The sequence below is a fragment of the Symphalangus syndactylus genome, chromosome 4 (assembly GCF_028878055.3).
Source record: "Symphalangus syndactylus isolate Jambi chromosome 4, NHGRI_mSymSyn1-v2.1_pri, whole genome shotgun sequence".
Classification (NCBI taxonomy): Eukaryota; Metazoa; Chordata; class Mammalia; order Primates; family Hylobatidae; genus Symphalangus; species Symphalangus syndactylus.
The window spans coordinates 124,866,643-124,893,108 of NC_072426.2; the positions used below are offsets into that span (position 1 = coordinate 124,866,643).

The 26,466-nt window shown below is 38.1% G+C and overlaps 1 protein-coding gene across 4 annotated transcripts in view; it reads left to right on the top strand.

Annotated features, from left to right (window-relative positions):
* FHIP1A (FHF complex subunit HOOK interacting protein 1A) overlaps positions 1-26,466 on the top strand; it is a 270,913-nt gene that overhangs the window by 152,196 nt on the left and 92,251 nt on the right. For 3 of the 4 annotated variants that reach the window (XM_063638266.1, XM_055276115.2, XM_063638267.1), the window contains exons 4-5: positions 6,702-6,928; positions 18,283-18,909. In XM_063638266.1, the coding sequence (XP_063494336.1) occupies positions 6,827-6,928; positions 18,283-18,909 (729 nt within the window). In that variant the 5' untranslated portion in view covers positions 6,702-6,826. The remainder of the gene's footprint in view (positions 1-6,701; positions 6,929-18,282; positions 18,910-26,466) is intronic. The other variant, XM_063638268.1, reaches the window with a different exon arrangement.

Here is a 26,466-nt window from a genome sequence, read left to right on the forward strand (position 1 = left end):
TTGATTCTCAATGGTTTTACCATGAATGCATCTTTAAAGTGGGTTTTAAACTTTATTGAAGTGGGGCACCTCATGGACCTTTTTTAGAATTGGCTGAAAACTATGGCCACCTCTCTTCAGAAAAATATGCTCACAGTTTATGAGATTCATGGATGTATATGGAATTTTATTATTTCACTAATTACACTTAGTACTTTTATGTCATGTGTGGATAAAGAACCTTTTTGAAAGGATGGTTTTCATGTTTCGAAAGGTAAGCATCACATCATCTGGATAACACTACAGGTTGCAAAGCTGCACATGTTCACATGAAGGGATTTAAAGCACTGGGTGGGGAACTAATTCTGATCGATAAAACTGTAGATACAGGTATTAGACTAAACAGCATCACTTGCCAAAGGTACCTACTTTTCCAGAGAACATGACCAAGACAAAAACTTAACATTTCTTCTTTTTTCCAGGAACATTTTTTGAAAATAACTTTATGAAGTGAGAGGGTTCTTCTTAGAAAGATTCAGAGCATCTACTTCAAGTCTCTCCTTTCAAGTTCTACCCTATAGAAGTTGTCAGATCATTTTTTTCTGCGTTTACCTTAGTCAACTTTTAGGGTTTTGTGGCAGAAATCTTAAACAAGTTGTTTCTTAATAGCTTTCAACAAAATAGTGATGTGAAAGGATGGTGTATACTATCAAGAGTACAGTGATCAGTTGGGTTGGTGGGGAGACTTTCCCCAAGAATGGTCCAATTTTTAGGTTTCAACGAATCACCCTATATGTATAAGAAACTTTTCTGTTCAGTCACCAATGAGCTGATGTCTCAATACTTGCTATAAATTTCAAAATACATAATTTTTACATTCTAAATCCTTGCCTGTAGGGGTTTAGTTTCTTCTTTAATTTTTTTTTTTAATTTTAAGCTTTATTGAGGTATAACTGATCCACTTAGTTTCTTAAATAGCTTTAAAATTAAGTACAAAAACAAATTTCAGATAAGAATTTGAATATAAATTTTAATTTTTCTTTTCACATTTATTCTGCTCACCAGTCAGTTGCATGGCACTTGGGTATGACATAGTTGGTAGCCTGTTCTTGTGAAATTAAGGTGTAAAACAAGGTAGGATTGTTCCATAGGATTATTAAGTTTTAGATATCTTGTTACTATTTTGAAGCATGTATTTTCCAAAGCTGGAAACCATTTGGAATGTGTGTATTGAAAGAATTTTCTTTGTGCACATTTTATGTGTTAACTGGTGACCTAGAAGTTGGTGGAATGAAGTAAGATTCTGATTTACTGAAATGATGGATGTTTTACAGTGAATGAGTTGGAAGTAAACTATGGCAAGTTGAGGGAGGCTTAAGCACAAGGTCCAGAAGAATAGGGGGCTATTAGATGTTTGCTTGATTTTTCACAGTCCAGCATTGCCCTGTGATATTGTGGTGAGAGAGAAAAGAGAACTGGGCCAGAAGATTAGAGCACAGGGAGGATTTAGGTTTAATAGGATTTTATGAGGCTCTAAGAAGAGGTTGTCTGAGGTAATTTGACCCAAAATGAAATACCCTCCTCAATACTGCTATTAGTTATAATTGAGGGCACAAGGTTCACCTCTTTTAAGGTGTTCCCAATATTTGATGAGTCTTCATCCTTAGATGGAATTTTACATGATAAGCACATTTACAGTAATAGACTTTTTATGTATTTTTTATGTATTTAGTAGCAGCCAATTCAGGGCATTCCAAAGTACATTCTCAAACAATGAATTTTTCTATTGGCAGTTGCTCAGGAGATAAACAAACAAAACCTCAACCATGGAATTATATTTACTGTGGCTGATTCCTGTGCTGTAGGTTCCTTAAGTCAAATATGCCTTAGTAGTAAAAAGAATCCTATCTGCAACTAGAATTCTTATAAAGATTTTTGTACAAAGGCCATCATCCTTCTTTAATGATTATCTGATTACCCCTCTCCAATTGGTATAACAGTTGTGATAAAGTACATAAAATAATGACTCAAGCTGTAAGAGACCTAAGAAATCCTACTTTAGTTGTAACTGCTTACCTAAGTGACATTCCAAAAGAAGAGTCCCATTTTTCATTCAAGGTTTCACAGCTGGTTAGAGCTAGAACTAGAGTTTGGGGTCCCTGCCTCCTAGCTCAAAGCTCAGGTTCCCAGGTTGGGACTTTAAATTTTTAGACTTTCAGGCTTGGACTCAGCCAACAACTCTTAGTCATTACCCTTTGTTCCCTGCTTTAAATCTACCTAAATTCTCTAGCCATTTCCACAAAGCAACCAGAGTAATATCAGGAGGGATGAAGAAGGAGGGGTAGGAAGGGAGCCGGCTGTGCTTCCCATCAAGTATAAGGTAGTGGTTTTGGTTTGGAAACTCACTGTGAAAGACTTGGCTTTGCCTCCCTTTTATCTCTAGCACTCTCCTACCTGTGTTCTTGATTTCACCTTTCTTCTGCTCCTTTTGCTCCATCAAAAATCTTTTTCTTATGTCTTCAAATTATCCATGTTCATTGGTTCATTCCCATTAGGCCTGCAAATATAATCACTTTTCCTTGAATAAAAATGTTCCTCTGGCTCTGTCTCCCCTTAAGGTGGCTATCCCATTTCTTTCCCTTAAGGATTTTTAAAAATAGTTCATCATTAGAAGATATTTATTTAAATAGATAAAAGAATTGAAGGATTGTATGAGATAATATTTAAATGCCAAAATGTTTATAATTTAAGTTTAGTCTGATAGTGAGAAAGGGATACATCAAAATATAGTTATTGAAAGTTCAGGAGAAAATGTGATTTTGACATATTTTTAGCTTTTCTAATTATTGTAGCTGTCCAAAGAGTCTGAAGTTGGGTAAGATGTCTATCTGGGAATGAAATTTTTACATTGGAAAAAGTGAAGAAATTTTTACATTGGAAAAAAGGTGTGATTTAGATGGCTGGAATCTGAGCTTTTATGATTATATGATATATTTTATAATTCTGTAAGGTGGAAGCATATGTTTTGCTTTTTTCATAGTCAAATAAAAAAATACATTTTTGAAAAACAGCAAATAAAAATAGATATAATTCTTTGTCCAGTTATCCCTGTCTCTAACAATATTTAATATAATTTTTCTTTCCTTATTGATGGAAAGTATTTTTATATATAATATTAATGAGATATGAATATGGCCACTCAATAATATCTATAGTCAGTTCTGTCTTTGCAGTGTAGAATTTATGCTGAAATATCAAGCTATTGTATATATATTTTGACAGCTCATCTCTTTCTTGCCCATTACCCCAACCAAAAAACTCAACCACACCACACACCTGCATGCACCCACTGTTGCAGAGTTCGTTGAGTATTTTTTTTGTATTGGTGGTTTTTTTTGAAGAAAGATAAAAAAAATCACTCCTTGGCATCTAAATGGTTTGTAGAGCTCTCTCTCAGGCATGAAATTTGAGTCAATGTGCATGTGTGTCTTTACGGGAAGAGCTGACTGGATGTGTGCCAAGAGTGGCAAGGTTTACTTGAAACATTTTCGGCATCACGTACCTTAGACTGAAGAGTGCAGAGGGAAAGAAAGGAGAAACGTTTGATGATGCCATATTCATGACAGACTCACGTTTTAGTGACTGCAGCCCCTTTACCTACTTACAGCTTTTGGCTTCATTCTGTCCTCTGTTCTTCTCTTGGGAGTTTTAGCTGTGATTTGAGAGTTTAATAAAAGCTTGGAATGGCTACAAAAAAGGAAAAAAGTTTGGTAACAGGAAAATGCAGTGTGTTGAACACCTTGGTGCTTGAGGAAATAGGTACTTATACATCTCTCATAAATATGGAGCCATCTCTTTCAGTTTTATTAATATATTGCCCTGGTGACATGCCAGCGTTTTAATACTGTAACATGGAATGAGACAGAGTGAGAGAGAGAATGAAAATTTCCAACTTTTTGTTGTTCTCTGGGTGTGCTAGGTAATATTTTTCATTTGTAGGATTTTCTGGCATACTTGTTTCCTTCTCAAACCTAGCTTGTTTGACTTGCCTCATTCCTTCTTTCTCTCCCAAGTTTTCTTTATTTTGTAGTTTCTTCATTCATGGTACATTTTGGTTCTTTAGGCATCTGTTTCAAAAGTATAGTTGGATAAGAATAAACAAAATGAGATGCACTTTTCTTAGAAATGTTACAAATTATTTTAGAGAATAGGGCCAGTGACTATAGCCCTTAAAAAGGAGAATATAGTTTCCTAGAAAGAGCATTGGACTGGGAATACAGAGATTTATATTCTATTTCTATCAAAACTAACTTGTGCTGGGCATGGTGGCTCATGCCTGTAATCCTAGCCCTTTGGGAAGCCAAAACGGGAGGATTGCTTGAGCTCAGGAGTTCGAGACCAGCCTGGGCAACATAGGGAGACCCTGTCTGTACAAAAAATGAAAAAAGAATTGGACAGGTGCGGTGGCATATGCCTGTAGTCCCAGCTAGTCGGGAGGCTGAGGTGGGAGGATTGCTTGTGCCCAGGAGTTCAAGGCTGCAGTGAGCTATGATGTCTTCAGCACTCCAGCCTGGGTGATGGATTGAGACCCTGTCTCTAATAAAACAACAACAACCAACAAACAACAACAGCAGCAAACTAGTAAGCTCATGACATTGGCTATTTATCCTGTCTATACTGCATTCTCACCATTTCTGAGAAGATTGCATGTAAATTCCTTCTGAAAACTAACTTGAAGGATCTTAGCATATGTTTCTGTTTTTGATTTAGAAGCAATTGGCATGATGTATGTTCCTTTCATACCTTTGAAGAAGAATCTTTGAATTCTGGAGCTGGAAGGATCTGAGTCTTGTAGTTTTTCGATCTCTGGGATAAACCAAAACTTTGATTTTCTTCATTATTATCACTATGTAACCTAAATAAAAGGCCTTGACATTTTCACAGAAATGTAGTGTGTAGAATAACGAGGAAGTTGATTCAGAATCTTGTTTTATCTCTTATCATTTAAAACAAGGCTGTAAACGTAAATGTTTATAAGGGCTAATGAGGTAACCTGAATGAGGTGAAGGTTCTGGCAGTAAGATCACAGGGAGTGGCAGGGACTGTGGGGACGGGAGAATGTGTACCCTGCATATGTGGGATAGCCACTCCTGATATTTGAAACACCAGATGGACCCAGTAGTAGCAAAGGGCTATGGTTGCCAGTGGACAATGTCCATTGAAAACAAGTTTGTGTTATTTGGAATTTTAGTTTGGGGAATTCAATTTTAATAGTAAAATACAGCTATAGAAGAAACACACAGGCAGTTTTCCTCGAGTGTGTGATTTGTGTACTTCTTGTAACAGGTCGTCCTTTCTATCTACCTTAGCCCTCCTCCATTCTTTTTCAAAAATGTTTCTTTCCTCAGAGCTATGCTTGCAAGTGTTCTGTTCTTATGTCCTAAAAATTCTTTTAAGACCTTTTCATGTTGAATGGTTGCCCTCCTACTAACAGAAATGTTTGTTTTAAATACTCCTTTTTTCCAGTGTCTAATTCTACTCCCCACAAGGAACTTAACCCCTAAGTCTCCTCTGAAGCCCACTTTCTCCCATCTTACTGTTTGTAGGGAGGAACAGCCGATTGGTGTTCTCCTTGTAATACCCTTCATATTACTCTGTTGAAAATGGCTACCCCCTGTTTTCTTTTGACATTACAAGTCTACAAATTTTATTATGGCTTTTGTTTTCCAGGGTTCTGGTAATTGTAATTACTTTTTTCTGAACTCTTCCCGATCTGTACACGAAAAAAAAAGTAATATTTTGAATTATACCCAGTCCTTTTATGGGCTGATCCAACTAGTGAGACAATACCACTGCCTTACTGCTTTCGTCAGTGCCACACAAATGGATCATATTCACCGTACACTCTATGACCTCAATTTCTTTTTTCCCCTACTTGCTGTCTGGTAGTCAGGATTTCTTTGTATTTTTTCCATGTTTCATTTTTCATTTGTAAGTGCTCTCACACCTAATAAACACTATCTTGTTTTTGATGGATCATTTCTATCTCTGATTTGTCAAGGTTACTTGGAATTCTATTATTTTTCAGAAAACCTAGAAACTTTAACCTAGTTTATAGCCACAAAATGATTGAGAATCCTTTCAATTCTGACAGCTATTGATTTAAAAAAATATTCAATCAAATTAGATCCAGGAATCTGGGTGCTGTTTTATAATACCTCCCCCGAGTTGCATCAAGCCATTTGTTTCTCTTGCTGTTAACTCATGGTTTTCCTGTTACTGGGTGTTTTTAAACTCTGCAAACACTGGTATCATAATAGGTTGGTGCAAAAATAATTGCGGTTTTTGCCCTTGAAAGTAATGGCAAAAACCGCAATTACTTTTGCACCAACCTAATAGTTTCTTACTTGATTCTAGGAACTAGACTTGAGCTTGAGTGCTTTAGAATAGTAATTTTGGGGGGTTGTGGCTGGTTGTAGTGGAGAGAAGAAACCCAATAATTGTTTCATTTATTCATGTATCTTAGGTAGCATTATTATTTTGTATTTTTAGTAGCAAAGTAGGAGAAATCAGGAGAGCCTTTAGACTGAGTATAATACCTGTTTTGTAGATTTTTTTCTGTGTTGGACTTTGAGAATGTCTAAGCTTTGATTTAAATTTAATAGTTTCCTATTTAATTTATGAACATAATAAAATTCATTTTTTTGTTATTGCCATTACAGGTTTTGGAAGGTGACAATGAAATGTGAAGAAGTTACATTTCTCAAACTTGAAAGTTAGTGACTGCTTACCAAATTTTAATGAAAATTAAATATGACTTAGAAGCATTGATTTATGAAGGCTTACGATGTCATCGGTTTCGACAGAAAGCAAACTCCAGCAGGCTGTGAGCCTACAGGGAGTTGACCCAGAAACATGCATGATTGTATTTAAAAACCACTGGGCACAGGTAACGTATGAATTCCACTGTTTTTGCTGGTCTCAGTAACCCCAGGGGTCTCCATCACACTGAATCAGGGTTTTCTACCTCTGTGATAGGTAACTAGATTGCTGGAAACACAGGGAGGCAAACTCTTTCAGATAGGAAGAAAAGTAACTTTTTCTTCTTGCTTTCCTAGAATAGGTATCTGGTCAAAAACCGTGGTTTTCACAAAAGCAATTAGGGTACATGCATGTTCCTTGGATATTTTTAGAAGAACAGCAGTTGTTCCTTAAAGTGACTTTTATATCGCTTTGCAATATACTTGACCATAATTACATCCTCTCTCTTTCTTCCCTGCTGATTTCCATCCAGTTCTTAAGCTCTAATAATACTAAAACACACATTTATTAAACATTTACCAAGTACTCTGTTGAGTACTTCAAATGCCTTGTGTCGTTTAATCTTCTCCACAAACCTGTAAGATAGCTAGTGTTAGCTTCCTCATTTTACAGAAGAGGGAATAGAAAATTACCGAGGTTAAATAACTTGCTTAAGGTTATACAACTAGTAAGTTACTAAGCCCGTTACTTAGGCTTTGGTGCCTTGACTCCAAAGCTCATGTGTGTGATCTCTGTGCTCTACCGTTTTGGGGCTGGTGGTCCCTGTGTAATTTAATGAAAAATGCCTGAGTATATCTGAATATATGTCTTCATTACAAAGTGATTATAAAATTTTTTTTGATTATTTACTTTGACTTCTCTGATCTGCTGTGTGGATAATTAAGGGTTGAATGTTCAGAAAATTTACTATCCTGCCCCTTTCCTTAGGGAGTTTACAAGTAGTAAAATAAATAAAATTGTCATTCTTTACTACTTGCCCAACATTGCACTCCCCAGGTGAGCTGGTAAGTGGCTATTTATGTGACAGTTTTTTAATGACTACCCAGTTCCTTCCTGTGGCTGGAAACAGCACATGGGTTAAAGCACTGAGCCTGTAAATCACAACAATTATAGGGGACACAGTTTAGATAAAAAATAAGCAAAATCAATTCTGCTTCTGAGCCATTTATACTTTGTAGCTTCTTGTTACTATCCAGTGTTAACCTTCTCCGATTTTTTGTGCATTCTCTGACTTTTTACCATTAGAATTTTAATGGATTTGCTATGGACATTAGGGCACATATGCTTCAGTTAAGAGAAGAAAGTAACTTAGGAGTTTTCCAGATAATTAGAGTAATAACCTTTGGCTTTGCACTTTTATAAATATTTTAAAGCAGTATCTCCAAGGCGAGGTGGTGAATCCTAAGAAGTGAGCCCAGTAGTCCATTGGGTGTAGGAAGAATATTTTAGAAGGTCTGTTTCTATCTTTACCTTTTACACATTTCTGTTTTGTGTTTAAAATGTACATTATACATTTGTATATTAGTACCTGTATGATTACTAATCTATTTATTTGTGCTCATTTAAAAAATCTATTAGTGTATAATCATATGTTTTTAATTGAGAACATTTTCAGCCCCAGTCATTTCATTAGGCTGAGGAAGTCTATCCTACTATGTAATCTTCGCTCCCAGCCCCATTTTGTTTATTTGTTTGTGCATAATACCTTGGATTATAATCATTTCTGCTGGGGTAACTGTGATATGATCCATTTAGTATTCTGTGCCACTTTCCAAAGACATGATATATCATCAACTTCTTGATTATATGTAGGTAGGTCATCTGCCCTGTCAGATTCTGTCCCAGGCAGGCTTTCTCCAAATGTGAGGAATGTGTCAGTACAATGTGTCACACTGTTGAAAGACTATTGGTACCAGAATCATATTATTCATTTCCATAACAATACGAATGACTTCAGTATTATCGGACATTTTGGGTTCTCTGAAGCACAGTACAGACACATAGTACTCTCAGTGCAGACAAATCTTGAGTTGAAGGTAAGGATAACTTTGTCAGAGGGGATACTGTTTAGTTGTTAAATATTTTCTTTTTTTTTTTTTTTGAAACGGAGTCTCGCTCTGTCACCCAGGATGGAGTGCAGTGGCGTGATCTCGGCTCACTGCAAGCTCTGCCTCCCGGGTTCACGCCATTCTCCTGCCTCGGCCTCTCTGAGTAGCTGGGACTACAGGCGCCCGCCACCATGCCCGGCTAATTTTTTGTATTTTTAGTAGAGACGGGGTTTCATCGTGGTCTCGATCTCCTGACCTCATGATCCGCCTGCCTCGGCCTCCCAAAGTGCTGGGATTACAAGCGTGAGCCACCGTGCCCGGCCATTAAATATTTTCTTTTATAAAGTTGGGACACTCATGGTCTTATTGTTGGCTCAGCCATTTCTTTACCTTTGGGCAGGTGTTTTTAACCTTTTTTAGGCTTGACGTTTCCTTTTAAATAAATCCAGAAAATGCTCTCAGTCTCTGCCTACAGAGGCTCTTGAGGGCCCTTCTGTTATCTTTATGAATGAAAATGCTTGTTGAAGAAATTTATGTGAGTGTCAAAGTGTTATTGTTCAGTGGAGATTTACTGAGCCCCCACTCCAGGCATGTTGCTGTAGGCATCACAGGTGGGACGAGAATGTATAAGCCTTGGTCTGGGCTTTAAAAACTGTATGAGCTAATTCAGATGACAATGCAAGATACATTATTACAAAATGAATAACCATGATTACAGGAATTAAGTCAAGAGAAGGGGCTATTATGGCTGGAAATGGCCTGGGAATGGAGAAAGTGAGATTTTGCTAGGTTGGCCATGGAAAAGGAAGGTTTTGATGACAGACAGGAAAATAATATTTCAGAGAGTGGATACTAGGAACAAATGCTCAATTTTAGCTTTTTTGGATGGTACATGTAAAGGAGGGGAAGGCAAAAAAATCAGAGCCAGCCAGAAATGCAGGACCAAGAGTAAGATAAGGAATGAGATCTTCAGTTGGTGGGAATGAATGCTACTTATTTGTTGTTTTGGAGTTTCATACATTAGCTCTTGGCTGTGAGTTGTTGGGCTGGGGTGGGTGAAGAGCAGTTGCAGAGGATTGGGAAAAGAGCTCAAGTCTGACATAAGCTCCTAGGCCTACTGTGACTGCAGCCCCTGGGTTCCCCTGAGGCAACCCAAGAAAAACCTGTAAGGCTGGTAGGGAATGAGGCATAGACAAAGCTGGGAAGCATTTTATTTGCCCAGGTGCCCGTTACCTGCCAGTGTAATGCTTTTTTAAATGTTAAATTAGCAAAAAGTGTTGGCCGGGCGCTGTGGCTCACGCCTGTAATCCCAGCACTTTGGGAGGATGAGGCGGGCAGATCACGAGGTCAGGAGTTTGAGACCAACCTGGCCAACATAGAGAAACCCCCCTCTACTAAAAAGACAAAAATTAGCCGGGCATGGTGGCAGGTGCGTGTAATCCCAGCTACTCAGGGGGCTGAGGCAGGAGAATCGCTTGAACCCAGCAGGTGGAGGTTGCAGTGAGCCGAAATCGCGCCACTGCACTCCAGCCTGGGTGACAGAGCAAGACAACATCTTAAAAAAAAAAAAAGAGGAAAAAATGAAGGCAACAAAAGCCAGTGGTATCCCAAGTTCTGTTTGTTAGGAGACTTAAGTACAAATTCAACATAATTAACTTGTATTTGACAAGTTCTGTTCTGCTATTTGTTAATAGCTTCTATTCTAGAGCTTCAGTTAAAAAGCAAACATTGATGGAGGAGATCTGCTTGCCCACTTATACCTTAGAGCCTGTCTGAGGCAGCTAGTTATACAACCAGCCATCATCCAAGCAGTCTGTGATTCCAGGGAGTTGCCAGGGGAGAGACCTTAAATGGCCCGGTGGTGCACTTGAGGTTCCCAACTGTTTCTGGGTCCAGTGATCTCGTGGCAAATCATTCTAGAGTAGACTTTCAGGAATAGTTGCATTCTAAATAGTGACACAGAAGAGTCTGGGCTGTAGAAAGTAGCCCCTGACTTCCTGTCACCTTCTGAGATGCCATCTTGTGCCATAAGTTGCCAGAGCGATGAATCTCAAACCCAGATCTGTCTGGTTCATTCCTCTGGTTTAACCTTTCAGTGGCATCTGGCCACCTACAGGCCAGGATGACACACAGAATTTATGTCCTGGCTTCTGTTACTCTCTGCCTCTCATTTAATCTCCAAAAATGCAAAGTTGCTTGGGGTTCCTAGCCACCCCCTCTCCTGGCAGTGTCTATCATGCTGTTTCATCCCTCTGTGCTTTAGGCACTCGTTCTTCTTTCTGCCTGAAATATTCCTCCCACTGGTTAAATGCCTGTCCTTCTACAGGCCTCATTTGAGGCATCATTTGTTCTGGGAAGCCTTCCCTGCCCTCTTTCATGTTCGCACCCCATGTTCAAGCATTAACCTTAGTATTCTATCACCCTTACACCAACCACCTTTTAATTTAATTACTTATATTTTTAGAGAGAGAGTCTCGCTATGTTGCACTGGAGTGCAGTGGCTATTCACAGGTGTGATCACGGCACACTACAGCCTTGAACTCCTAGCTCAAGAGATCCTGCTCCCTCAGTCTCCCAAATAGCTGGGACTGCAGAGATGTGCCACTGTGTGTAGCCCAACCACTTTTTATTAAAATTACATATACAGTATCTTCTTCACAAACTCATTACAAGCTCCTCAAGATCAGAGGCCATTTGTAACTTAATCCCCATTGCCCAGAACAGAGTGTGACATATAGTAGATGTTCAATAAACGATTGAACTGAAAGGCAGTCAGTATGAAATACAAGTTTAAAAGACCTAGGCAACTTAGGAAACAGCTTTCAACATACACTAATTTTAAAACAGTGTATAATTTGTCACCAGCAAGATCTTTGGACTTGCATTAAATGATCTGGAAGAGTGTGTGTATATACTTAATTGTTATAGTAGTCTATAAGAACAGTTTATTATCTAGTAGACTGTTGTTTTTATCTCTTGCCTTTGTGTCTTTGTTTTTATCTGAATGGAAAAGAGGACAGAAATAGTAAGAAGCATTAGCCCACCAGGCAATAAACTATTCAACTAGACTGCCATGTGAATTAAATTCCCTACACTAGTTATTTTTGATGGCACAGTTGTACTTTCTGAAGCTTCATGGACCTTGCTCTATTCATTTTCTATCTGCTCCTTTCAAGCATTGAATTCCAAAAGGTCTCTGCTCTTAGAGCCAGGAGAACAGAGGAGGTGGGTTAAAACAAATCAATTGGAAATGCCCATTTCTGTCTTTGCTTCTAGTTAATTAATAGCCCAGAATGACTTCTTTCTACCTTCTGCCTTTAAAAATAAGCTGTTTAAAAATTTTTTAGGCTAAGAAAATATCAGAGCTCAAATAGAGTAATAGTGATGGATGAGGAAAAGTCAGTGGGTTTAGTAACCTTTTTCATCTTAGAGAGGGGTAGGGATGGGAAAAAACAGAACCATCTAGACTGCTTAATTAAGTCAAATGTCTTCCCACAATAATGAAAAATAGTTAATATACTCGAGGTATGGTATTTTGTGTAGAGCTCCAAGTAGCCCGAATCTAAAGTCTGGAGCATCCATGCATGGATTTGACACATGTACTGTATTTGAGTCTCATTCCCTTGCTCTGCTCATCTCCACTCTTTTGCTCTGTGCCTTGTAGTAGACTAAGTGACAGAGAAAAATTAAGTAAAGCCCTTGAGAGATGAACAGTTGGGAAGTATTAGAGAACTCTGATTAATTTTCTAAATATCTTAGTAAATTGATGTTTGTTAACATTTCAAAAAATTCTCTCTCTCTTCCAAGCCTTACAGGTAGCTCTAGCCTTGACAGTAGAAGGTAAAGTGAACCAAAGCTATACTTCTTAAGTTAGAGGGCCGAGGCATTAACTTACACTTCTATCAGACTCTAAAGTGGTTGAGCATGGCTGGGTGCAGTGGCTCTTGCCTGTAATCCCAGCATTTTGGGAAGCTGAGGTGGGCGGATCACTTAAGGTCAGGAGTTCAAGACCAGCCTGGCCAACATGGTGAAACACCATCTCTATAAAATACAAAAGTTAGCCAGGTGTGGTGGCACATGCCTGTAATCCCATCTACTTGGGAGGCTGAGGCAGGAGACTTGCTTGAACCCAGGAGGCAGAGGTTGCAGTGAGCTGAGATTGCACCATTGCACTCCAACCTGGGTGACAGAGCAAGACTCCATCTCAAAAAATAAAAATTAAAATATAAATACAATGCTTGAGCATGTTGAAATGTCAGCAACTCTCCTACTGTGTGCTTGGTGGTAAGTTTGATTTTTGCTGTGGTTGAAATTAGTGTTCTTTGAAATATTATTATTTAGATCATTACTCATAAGGCCTTTCCATAACTGTTTTATCCAAGATTTAGGCAAGCCTCTGGAGCTCAGGACTGCAGCGGACATTAAAAAACTGGTGTTAAGTGAATACATATTATAAAGCTGTTATCTTAATGTAAAAAGAAGTGACTTGGTAGAGGTCTCCCTGTGGAAATAGATGCACAAGGAACACTTCATACTGAAAGACACAGCTGTTAAGTAATGAACAAGGACTGTATGGAAACTTCTGTGTAGTTATTTGGTACATTAAGTGGAATTTGGCTTTAGATGGCTAAATCTTGCCCTTCAGTGTGTTGGAAAATATTGCATAGTAACTTGTTTTTTCCACAATGCCACCTTATTTTAGCATTCCAAAGGATTTGGAAGTATGGGTTTTACACATATGACTTTCTTAAAATAACTAGGCTCTAACTTTGGTAGCATAAATAATCACCTACTGATAACATGCATGTATGTAAGACATAGAACAATATTAAGTGGAATCAAAGCTAGTCTCCTGAGAGAGAAACACTTGTGTTTATCCTGAAGGGTAATCATTTGTAGCTGATGTACAATTAAGTGATTTATGTAGAGCCTTCATTTTGAAAGCATTTGCACTTCCTGTTTAGAATTTGTGCCCATTTGAAATTCCGGTCAATTATCATTGGCTCACAGGGGCCATCATAAGGGATAAGGATAGGACTATCTGATACTACTTAATGAAAGAAATATGCTATTTATTAATCTTATTTAGCCCCAGTAATTCTCACATTTTTAAGTCAAATGGCTTTGAAATTAGGTTAAGTTTAGCTCTATAAATTGGATGTTTTTAACAGCATTGTTCACACTATTGATTTTTATGTGTTTCTTTGTTTTTGGAATTGTGATACTTTACATTTAGGATCTATATGTGATCAAGGCTAATGGTGCACCCAAACACACACACACACACACACACACACACACGTCTGCGTTTCTTAAAGTTTGTAGATCAACAAATGTCTAGCTATGATCCGCAAAATGTTAAAGTTGCTATTTCTGATTTCAGCTGGTTTACTTAATTAATGAGCATGGGCTTTATAAGGTGTTGATTAGTTTTTTAAATGGTATTTTCAGCCTAACAAAGTAAACTTGTTTTATAATTTGGAAATATTTGCAAAGTATATTTTGCTTGCTTTCATTCTTTTACCTACTGAGATCCCTCCGGCCCCATTAATTGTGTTGTTTTTTTCTCCTGAGCTGAATCCCTGAGACTATCTAGATAGCTGAGAAGAAGCCAGGTATGGGAAATGAGGCAAGGTTGAGAGTATAAGACAGCTGGTAATTAGGAGTAGACCAGGCCAGGGGAGCCACTGTGAGCAGCATGAAATCGTGGCATCCATAGCACTGGAAGGTAAAAGTTGGTATGTGGGTGGAACTCTCAGCAAGCAGAAATCAGGGACACAGAAATATTGGAGTTTGATGGGAGTGATATGAAAAGAGGGCACAAAAGGAAAAAAATAAGGATAAGTCCAGGTCACATCAGAGATCAATTTATAGAAACCGAAAGAACTATGACACCATCGGAGTGACAAACTCGGGACATTGGGATAGAAGTTCTTTGGCATTTCAATGCAAATTGTGCTCTAGTCAAGAAGCTTCTTAGGCATTCCCTGCCAACATAGGAACCAGTCCCAAGGTTGGGCCACCAGAGCCCGCTTGTAAAAGCAGGTCATGGGTGTGTCTGCGTGGAAAGGAAAAGGAGGTAGCCTGGGAAGGTCCTAAGGAGAGAGGTTAAGGACATGTGGCAACACAAGCATAATCAGCACTTTGCTGAGCATTGTGTGTTCCATGACTCACATACATTGGTTATAACACACCCATCTTCCAGGCAGTAAAACCAGTGGGTTAGGGCTGGGTCTTCAATGTATCTGCTCCATCTGAAGGCAGTATAAGGGAACTACTATAAAGAGGGTAAAGATGCTTCAGTTTAAAAGCTGCCAAACAGTTTGCATTCTGTATAAAAATCTTAGTTCTCTTTTTAAGGTTTTTCATAGCAAAAAAAGGAGGTCTGTTTGTAAAGGAATGAATTGGAATAAATAATATAAATGAAAGTTAATGAGAAAAATACAATTTATGGTTATGTAAATAAAGACTTTTGCTGTATCTTTCATATTTGCATGCACATATATAGTATATATAAGATATAAATACATATGCAATATTTATACATTTATATTGCTTAGAAATTGCTGAGACTTAAGAGATCTCTAATTGCTAATTGTTTTAAACTCAATGGTTTGGTCTTTTTTGGGTATTAGTACATGATTACTTTGTCTACCTTTGTTTTTATTTGAATTATGAAATTAGATAAACTTACAGGAAAGAATAACTTATTAACCTTAAAATCTCATTTATATCTCTTTAGACTCAATCATATATCTACTTGGCAATGTATTTGCTTTTTAACTTACATTTTAATGATATAAAATGAATTTATTTAGTGTTTATTTTTGATGGCTCTATTGTATGGTGATATAACATATTTTGATTGTAATTCTCTTATTCTTGACCATTTGAGTCAATAGTATTTTTTTTTGTTATTGGAAAATTGAACATTTTTTAACAAATTATTTTTGGGTTGTTTCCTTGGGGCATTTTCCCCAAAGTCAGATTAACAAGTCAAAGGGCAGGAACAATTTTATAGCTCCTATTACATATTGCCAGATTGTTTTCCAGAAAGATTGAGCTAATTTGCCACTCCACCATTAATGTATAAAGCACAGCCCCAGTTTTAGATAGTTTAGACAGTCTGGGCACACATGAAAAGTATAATTACATGTTTACCCTGAGGCCTAGCTGTAAAGATAGCTCTCATAAGTAAACTCAATATATGGACTTTGAAATTATAGAACTGATAAGATATGAATTTTGTTCTTCAGAATGTGGAGGCTTGAAGTTAGGGACTTTTGGGGCTGGACCATGTGTGGTGTGGAGGTAGAGGGTCGCTTTGGACCAGTGTGGTACTGTGATTGCATTCTATTGGGATGTTGGTAAGGCCCAGAACAAAGGGATGGGAGAGAACCAGGTCCCAGTGTTGCTGCTGCTAGGAGGGTCACCAGGTGCAAGGAATCCTGGAGGGCTTGGTGGAGGTTGTAGGATAGTGGTTGCACTTTGGAGTCAGGCGTGCAGCAAAGAAGAAGATGTCTAGTGGCTGTCTTGTGGCCACTAGTCAGTGGGCCAGGTACTCCCTGGGTAGGGGCTAGCCAAAGGCCTTCCTTATTAAAAATGTCAACTCAAGGGTGTTAGGGTGATTTTTTGCCTTTGTGACACAGCATTATCAACTTCATAATGGAAGTCAATAGAGATTATAGATTCTGTGGAAATTCTTTTATTCTGTAAGGATGGACTTGCCTGGTCTATAACGATTTTTTTCCCTGTTTCTGACAAGGGAGAGACTTAGACATTTCCCTGAGAAATAAATTTCCCTCATTGCTCATGCATGCTGACATAGCATTATCCCTTTGCCAGCTTCCCTAATGACTTGCAAAAATTCCATAACCTAAGTACTCGCAGAGAACATGTAACAGCACACCATAGGACTGGACCTGGAGGGTACTGCAAAAGACACATAGATTCCATGCAATTCAGAAAGGCAAAAAGGGACAAAGATAAAGTCATTGATAAATGTTTGATTGTTTAAAAATTATCGTATGTGTATATTTTCAAGGGAGTAAATGGAATGAATATTATACCAGAAATTCTAAGTCATGAAGTTAAATGGAAGTTGAGATAACAGATGGTTTTAGTTTTCAGGTCGCAAAGTGGAAGTAAGTATCTGTTGTTAGAGAAAGGTGAGAAACCTTCAGATGCTAGCAGTGGGAAAGGAGAGAAGCTGACCAGGGCTGTGAGGTGACCTATTTAGGGATTTTTATTTAAATTGTTAATTGAGTTTTTTTGCGGTAAAGTATATATAACAAAATAGGCCACCTTAACCAATTTTGTTTTTTGTTTTGTTTGAGACAGGGTCTTTCTCTGTTGCCCAGGCTGGAGTGCAATGGCACGATCAAGGCTCACTGCAGCCTCAACCTCCTGGGGCTCAAATGATCCTAATACCTCAGAGTCTCAAGGCATGCACCACCACACCCAGCTAATTTTTAAAGTTATTTTGTAGAGACAAGGTCTCACTATTTTGCTCAGGCTGGTCTTGAAGTCCTAGGCTCAAGTGATACTCCCACCTTGGCCTCCCAAAGTGCTTAATTATCAGCTCTATTTCCAAAACTTTTTAATCACTCCAAACTTTAGGAATTTGTTTCATAATTGGTTGTCTCAGAATTTTTAAGCTTAAACACAGCATTCAAACTCTTCATTTTTTAGTTTCAGTACATGCCATATGTTACGCTTGATTCTACTAGTTGTATGTCTCTTGTTTATCAGTTTCCTTTAATCTTTTCTGTTGCTGCATGTTTGGCTGAAGAGGGCATCCATCCAAGTAGGGAAGGGAGGATATTGTTCTGTCAAGGGCATGAGTAGCTGTGTTCCTCTGCTGAGATCTCCAAAGCAATTCTATTTGTAGGAGAACATGGGTAGTATGATTTCCTTTTGCTTATTTAATGTATTTTAAAATTAAAAAGCAATATTATACATCAACAATCTGGAAAAAAATTTAAGAATTTGTCATGACTTTGAATATCAAAATGATTCTTTTCGCATATATTTTTCACATACGTCTTTGACATAATTATTATGCATCTAACATCTACAAATAGCTTGCTTTTTTCATCTAACATATCACTTACAATTTCTCATTTTCCTCAATTATGTTCATAATAAATAATCCGAAGAATGCATGTAGCTTAATTTATATAACCATACTATTTTCTTCAATATTTATATTGTTGAAATTTATAACTGTGTAAGTAAACATCTTCAGACATCTGCTTTCTATAATTTAACTCATTCATTTTAGTGTTTGAGAGGGAGACACACACAATGCTCACACATATCTTGTGGGCGGTGGCTCCTGCATTTTCCTGACGATTTGGTAAAATCAGTGGTGATGTGTTTTTGTAATTATGATAAACATCAGATGGATGACAAATGTTTGATTTGGTTACAGGTTGTGAAAATCTTGGAGAAGCATGACCCCTTGAAGAACACCCAGGCAAAATATGGGTCTATCCCTCCAGATGAGGCCAGTGCTGTGCAGAATTATGTAGAACATATGCTCTTCTTGTTGATTGAAGAGCAAGCCAAGGATGCTGCAATGGGGCCAATTCTGGAATTTGTGGTCTCTGAGAACATCATGGAGAAACTTTTCCTTTGGAGCTTGAGAAGGGAATTTACTGATGAGACTAAAATCGAGCAGCTAAAGATGTATGAGATGTTGGTCACCCAGTCTCACCAGCCTCTGCTGCACCACAAACCCATTCTGAAGCCTCTGATGATGTTGCTGAGCTCTTGTTCAGGAACAACCACCCCCACTGTGGAGGAGAAGCTGGTTGTCCTACTCAATCAGCTCTGTTCCATTCTTGCCAAAGATCCATCCATTTTAGAACTCTTCTTCCACACTAGTGAAGACCAAGGCGCTGCCAACTTCCTCATCTTCTCCCTTCTGATTCCCTTCATTCACCGAGAGGGGTCAGTAGGCCAGCAAGCTCGGGATGCATTGCTCTTCATCATGTCTCTCTCTGCTGAGAACAGCATGGTGGCCCATCACATCGTGGAGAACACCTACTTTTGTCCAGTAAGTCTCTCTCCTTGGCATGTTTTCCACTCACTCCCTTTTTTCTCTTCTGTTGCTAATGATGAATACTTTCTTACTCCCTTTTTTTCTCCCAGTAAGTTGTACTTGGCACTTCCTATGGAAAGATGTTTAGAGGAAATCTTTTGGAGGGAGCAGACCAATCTAAGTTGAGATGCTATTTGGCTGAGCAGCATCAGCTCATCATAAGCCAACAAAGGAAGCTAGATGTGTTACCATTTCTGGTTAATTTTTACTGCATTAAGAATGATTTTACCAAGCAAATGGAAAACAGAAAAAGGCAGGGGTTGCAATCCTAGTCTCTGATAAAATAGACTTTAAACCAACAAAGATCAAAAGAGACAAAGAAGGCCATTACATAATGGTAAAGGGATCAATTCAACAAGAAGAGCTAACTGTCCTAAATATATATGCACCCAACACAGGAACACCCAGATTCATAAAGCAAGTCCTGAGCGACCTACAAAGAGACGTAAACTCCCACACAATAATAATGGGAGATTTTAATACCCCACTGTCAACATTAGACAGATCAACGAGACAGAAAGTTAACAAGGATACCCAGGAATTGAACTCAGCTCTGCACCAAGCGGACCTAATAGACATCTACAGAACTCTCCACCCCAAATCAACAGAATATACATTTTTTTCAGCACCACACCACACCTATTCCAAAACTGACCACATAGTTGGAAGTAAAGCTCTCCTCAGCAAATGTAAAAGAACAGAAATTATAACAAACTGTCTCTCAGACCACAGTGCAATCAAACTAGAACTCAGGATCAAGAAACTCACTCAAAACCGCTCAACTACATGGAAACTGAACAACCTGCTCCTGAATGACTACTGGGTACATAACGAAATGAAGGCAGAAATAAAGATGTTCTTTGAAACCAACGAGAACAAAGACACAACATACCAGAATCTCTGGGACACATTCAAAGCAGTGTGTAGAGGGAAATTTATAGCACTAAATGCCCACAAGAGAAAGCAGGAAAGATCCAAAATTGACACCCTAACATCACAATTAAAAGAACTAGAAAAGCAAAAGCAAACACATTCAAAAGCTAGCAGAAGGCAAGAAATAACTAAAATCAGAGCAGAACTGAAGGAAATAGAGACACAAAAAGCCCTTCAAAAATTTAATGAATCCAGGAGCTGGTTTTTTGAAAAGATGAACAAAATTGATGGACCGCTAGCAAGACTAATAAAGAAGAAAAGAGAGAAGAATCAAATAGATGCAATAAAAAATGATAAAGGGGATATCACCACTGATCCCACAGAAATACAATCTACCATCAGAGAATACTACAAACACCTCTATGCGAAGAAACTAGAAAATCAAGAAGAAATGGATAAATTCCTCGACAAATACACCCTCCCAAGACTAAATCAGGAAGAAGTTGAATCTCTGAATAGACCAATACCAGGCTCTGAAATTGTGGCAATAATCAATAGCTTACCAACCAAAAAGAGTCCAGGACCTGATGGATTCACAGCCGAATTCTACCAGAGGTACAAGGAGGAGCTGGTACCATTCCTTCTGAAACTATTCCAATCAATAGAAAAAGAGGGAATCCTCCCTAACACATTTTATGAGGCCAGCATCATCCTGATACCAAAGCCTGGCAGAGACATAACCAAAAAAGAGAATTTCAGACCAATATCCTTGATGAACATCGATGCAAAAATCCTCAATAAAATACTGGCAAACCGAATCCAGCAGCACATCAAAAAGCTTATCCACCATGATCAAGTGGGCTTCATCCCTGGGATGCAAGGCTGGTTCAACATACACAAATCAATAAATGTAATCCAGCATATAAACAGAACCAGAGACAAAAACCACATGATTATCTCAATAGATGCAGAAAAGGCCTTTGACAAAATTCAACAACCCTTCATGCTAAAAACTCTCAATAAATTAGGTATTGATGGGACATATCTCAAAATAAGAGCTATCTATGACAAACCCACAGCCAATATCATACTGAATGGGCAAAAACTGGAAGCATTCTTTGAAAACTGGCACAAGGCAGGGATGCCCTCTCTCACCACTCCTATTCAACATAGTGTTGGAAGTTCTGGCCAGAGCAATCAGGCAGGAGAAGGAAATAAAGGGTATTCAATTAGGAAAAGAGGAAGTCAAACTGTCCCTGTTTGCAGATGACATGATTGTATATCTAGAAAACCCCATTGTCTAAGCCCAAAATCTCCTTAAGCTGATTGGCAACTTCAGCAAAGTCTCAGGATACAAAATCAATGTACAAAAATCACAAGCATTCTTGTACACCAATCACAGACAAACAGAGAGCCAAATCATGAGTGAACTCCCATTCACAATTGCTTCAAAGAGAATAAAATACCTAGGAATCCAACTTACAGGGGATGTGAAGGACCTCTTCAAGGAGAACTACAAACCACTGCTCAATGAAATAAAAGAGGATACAAACAAATGGAAGAACATTCCATGCTCATGGGTTGGAAGAATCAATATCGTGAAAATGGCCATACTGCCCAAGGTAATTTATAGATTCAATGCCATCCCCATCAAGCTACCAATGACTTTCTTCACAGAATTGGAAAAAACTACTTTAAAGTTCATATGGAACCAAAAAAGAGCCCGCATCGCCAAGTCAATCCTAAGCCAAAAGAACAAAGCTGGAGGAATCACGCTACCTGACTTCAATCTATCCTACAAGGCTACAGTAACCAAAACAGCATGGTACTGGTACCACAACAGAGATATAGATCAATGGATCAGAACAGAGCCCTCAGAAATAATGCCACATATCTACAACTATCTGATCTTTGACAAACCTGACAAAAACAAGCAATGGGAAAAGGATTCTCTATTTAATAAATGATGCTGGGAAAACTGGCTAGCCATATGTAGAAAGCTGAAACTGGATCCCTTCCTTACACCTTATACAAAAATTAATTCAAGATGGATTAAAGACTTACATGTTAGACCTAAAACCATAAAAACCCTGGAAGAAAACCTAGGCAATACCATTCAGGACATAGGCATGGGCAAGGACTTCATGTCTAAAACACCAAAAGCAATGGCAACAAAAGCCAAAATTGACAAATGGGATCTAATTAAACTAAAGAGCTTCTGCACAGCAAAAGAAACTACCATCAGAGTGAACAGGCAACCTACAAAATGGGAGAAAATTTTTGCCACCTACTCATGTGACAAAGGGCTAATATCCAGAATCTACAATGAACTCAAACAAATTTACAAGAAAAAAACAACCCCATCAAAAAGTGGGCAGAGGACATGAACAGACACTTCTCAAAAGAAGACATTTATGCAGCCAAAAAACACATGAAAAAGTGCTCATCATCACTGGCCATCAGAGAAATGCAAATGAAAACCACAATGAGATACCATCTCACACCAGTTAGAATGGCCATCATTAAAAAGCCAGGAAACAACAGGTGCTGGAGAGGATGTGGAGAAATAGGAACACTTTTACACTGTTGGTGGGACTGTAAACTAGTTCAACCATTGTGGAAGTCAGTGTGGAGATTCCTCAGGGATCTAGAACTAGTAATACCATTTGACCCAGCCATCCCATTACTGGGTATATACCCAAAGGACTATAAATCATGCTGCTATAAAGACACATGCACACGTATGTTTATTGTGGCACTATTCACAATAGCAAAGAGTTGGAACCAACCCAAATGTCCAACAATGATAGACTGGATTAAGAAAATGTGGCACATATACACCATGGAATACTATGCAGCCATAAAAAATGATGAGTTCATGTCCTTTGTAGGGACATGGATGAAACGGGAAACCATCATTCTCAGCAAACTATCGCAAGGACAAAAAACCAAACACCACATGTTCTCACTCATAGGTGGGAATTGAACAATGAGAACACATGGACACAGGAAGGGGAACATCACACTCCGGGGACTGTTGTGGGGTGGGAGGAGGGACAGCATTAGGAGATATACCTAATGCTAAATGAGGAGTTAATGGGTGCAGCACACCAACATGGCACGTGGATACATATGTAACAAACCTGCACATTGTGCACATGTAGCCTAAAACTTAAAGTATAATAATAATAATAATAATAAAGTAGAATGGTCTATACTTGCTAATGGATTGGGTGAAGCAAAGGAAGGGATCATGGATGATCTTGCTTGAGCAACGGGGTGGATGGTGATAACATTTAACTGAGGATAAAAGAAACAAGATTAAGCAGAAAAATAAAAAGTGTAATTTTATACTCAAAAAAAAAAAAAGAACGATTTTAGTTGTTTTAGGAGCATATCCTGAGAGATTGGTAAAACCTGTGTTTTCTGATTCTTAGCTTTTCAGGTTGATTTTGCTCCAAGGAATCATGGCATGTGATAAGACCTCCACTGCTAGTTTCACAAATTAATTTGTTTCTCAGCAAGAAAATGACCGCTAGTTTTAGTGTATTTTGTTGTCATAGGAACATGGGGTGGTGGAGTGGGAGTTCAACAGTCAGTTAGTGTGCAGGGGCCACGCTGACAACACCAAATGCTGGCAAGATGTGGAGTAGAAACTCTCATTCGTTGCTGATGGGAATGCAAAATGGTACAGTTACTTTGGAAGACAGTTTGGCAGTTTCTTACAAAACTAAACATACTCTTGCCGTGTGGTCCAGCAGTTGCACTCCTTGATATTTACCTAAGGGAGTTGAAAACTTAGTCCACCCAAAAACCTGCACACGGATGTTTGTAGAAACTTTATTTATAATTACCAAAAACTTGGAAGCAACCAAGGTGTCCTTTAGCAGGTGAATAGATAAATAAAGTGGGGGTATATGCAGATAATGGAATATTTTTCAGCTAAAAAGAAATGAGGTGGTAAGCCATGAATATATATGGTGGAACCTTAAATGCTCATTAATAAGTGATAGAAGCCAATCTGAAAAGGCTACCTACTGTATGATTCCAACTATATGACATTCTGGAAAAGGCAAAACTATGGAGACAGTAAAAAGATAATTTTTTTCCCCCGAGCATTGGGGCAGGGTGAGGGATGAATAAGCAAAGCACAGAGGACTTTTATGGCAGTCAAATTACTTTGTATGATACTAGAATGGTGGGTACATGTCAATATACATTTGTCCAAACCCATAGAATGTAAAACACTGAGTGAGCGCTCATGTAAACTATGGTTTCTGGGGTGGCTATAATGTGTCACTGTAAGTTCATCAGTTGTAACAAATGTAGCACTCTGGTAGAGGATGTTGATAATCCGGGAGGCTGTGCATGTGTTGGGGCAGCGGGTATGTGGGATATCTCTGTACCTTCCTCTCAGTTTTGTCATGAACCTTAAACTGCTCTAAAGAAAACCTCTGAAAAACGGCAGTTTTGAGGTTTGGGTTTTAGCTTATTTGAATTGTCTAATTCAATTGTGTAATTCTGCTGTTAAAGGAGAGCAGGTATTGTAACAAATCAAAATATTCAGGTGGTTCACTTGATCAGTACGCAAAAGGCAATTTAGAAAATACCATTTACAAAAGCAACATAATCATAAGATATCTTGAAGTAAATCCATCAAATACATGAAAGGCCTTTATGGAGAAAATTATAAAGGGCATAAAAGATCTAAATAAATGGAAAGCTCTACAGCTTGTAGATAGTGTATAGATGAGACATTCCTACAAATTAATCTATAAAGTTGATGCAATTTATGTTTTAAAAACTTTTTATTATGAGAAAAAGTAAAATACAGAAAATTTAAAACACTAAGATGAACACTGTATGCACCCCACCTAGATTGAAAGTTGTTAATATTTTGCCATTCTTTGGTATTTTATGCTTTTGTTTTTGTTGTACTATTTGAAATTAAGTTACAGACATTAGATACTTTAGTCTGTGTTTCCTATGAATGGGGACATTCTCGCACATAACCACAATACTGTTATTGTACCTAAGAACATTATACAGTAATTCCTTAATACGATCTAGTATCCAGTTCTCCTACTATGCCCCAAATTACTTTCATAGGTTTTTTCTCCTCCTTTGTAGAGTCCAATAAAAGATATCCATCTAGCTATCAGGTCTCTTTAGTCTCCGTTAATAATAACAACCTGCCACTTTCTTTCCCCATGACATTGACTTTTTAAGAGACCAAGCCATTGTCTTATAAAACACCCCCAGATTCTGGGTTTGATTGTTTCTTGTGTAGTTTGACTTGTCCCTAACCCTGCATTTCCTGCAAATTGGACTTAGATCTACATGCCCAGTTAAATTTAGATTAAATATTTTTGGCAAGGTTACTTTACAAGCGATGCTATGTACTTACTGCAAGGGGCCTGTGTTAGGTTGTCCCACTATTGGTGATGCAGTGAGACACCAGTTAATACTTATCAGAGTAGTAAGTATTCAGTGGTAACTGTGTTGTCAAGAGTGTGAAAAAAACAAGAACTTTTGAGAATATAAATTGGTATAGTAACTCAGGAAAGCAGTATGGCAATGTTTGGTAAAACTGAATATTTGCATACTGTGTGATCCTGCAACTTCCCTTCTAGATATCTGGCTTGGAGAAATCTGGCACTTATGTACAAGGATACATATACAACGATGTTCAATAAAACAGCGATTTGAAAAACAGAAAAATATAAGTATGTGAAATGAAAGATAAACTGGTTTATTCATACATCAGTGGAATACTTTTCAGCATTCAAAGTGTATGAATCATGTGTATTACCATTTAACTATATGTATGAACAGCAGTAAATCAAAAAACATGTTGAATTACTTATTTATTTATTTATTTATTGAGACAGAGTCTCGCTCTGTCACCCAGGCTAGAGTGCAGTGGCACGATCTCGGCTCACTGCAACCTCCACCTCCTGGGTTCAAGTGATTCTCATGCCTCAGCCTCCCGAATAGCTGGGACTACAGGCGTGTGCCACCACACCCAGGTAATTTTTTTGTATTTTTAGTAGAGACAGAGTTTCACCATGTTGACCAGGCTGGTCTCAAACTCCTAACCTCAGGTGATCTGCCCGCCCAGCCTCCTAAAATGCTGGGATTACAGGCATGAGCCACTGTGCCCGTCCAGAGTTTACATAAAATTTTAAAACACAGAATCTTAGTGTATGCTGTTTTTTGGATACATATGTATACAGTAGAAGTACAAAATAACCACAAGGATAATAATATATGCTAAGTTCAAGACTGTGGCTTTTTGGGGATGAAGGAAGGAGAAGGGATGATAATGAGATTGGAGTAGGGTGCAGTTCTATTTGTAATTTTTATTGTTTGAAAAAATCAGAGTGTTCTGAAGAAATTTTGGCAGAATGTTAAAATCTGTTAAGTCTTGGCGATGGGTTTCTATTATGTTTTGTGTATTTTTCATATTTCATAATTAAAAAATTTAAATATGACAAGAATGGACCATTTTTAATGTTTAGATTTCCATTTAACTGTGTCATAAGCAGGTTTTAGTTGAGTGTTGCTTTTATAAAAACATATTTTAAAACACTATACAGATCATTAAAGTTGGAAGGAAAACAACATCTCCAGCTGACC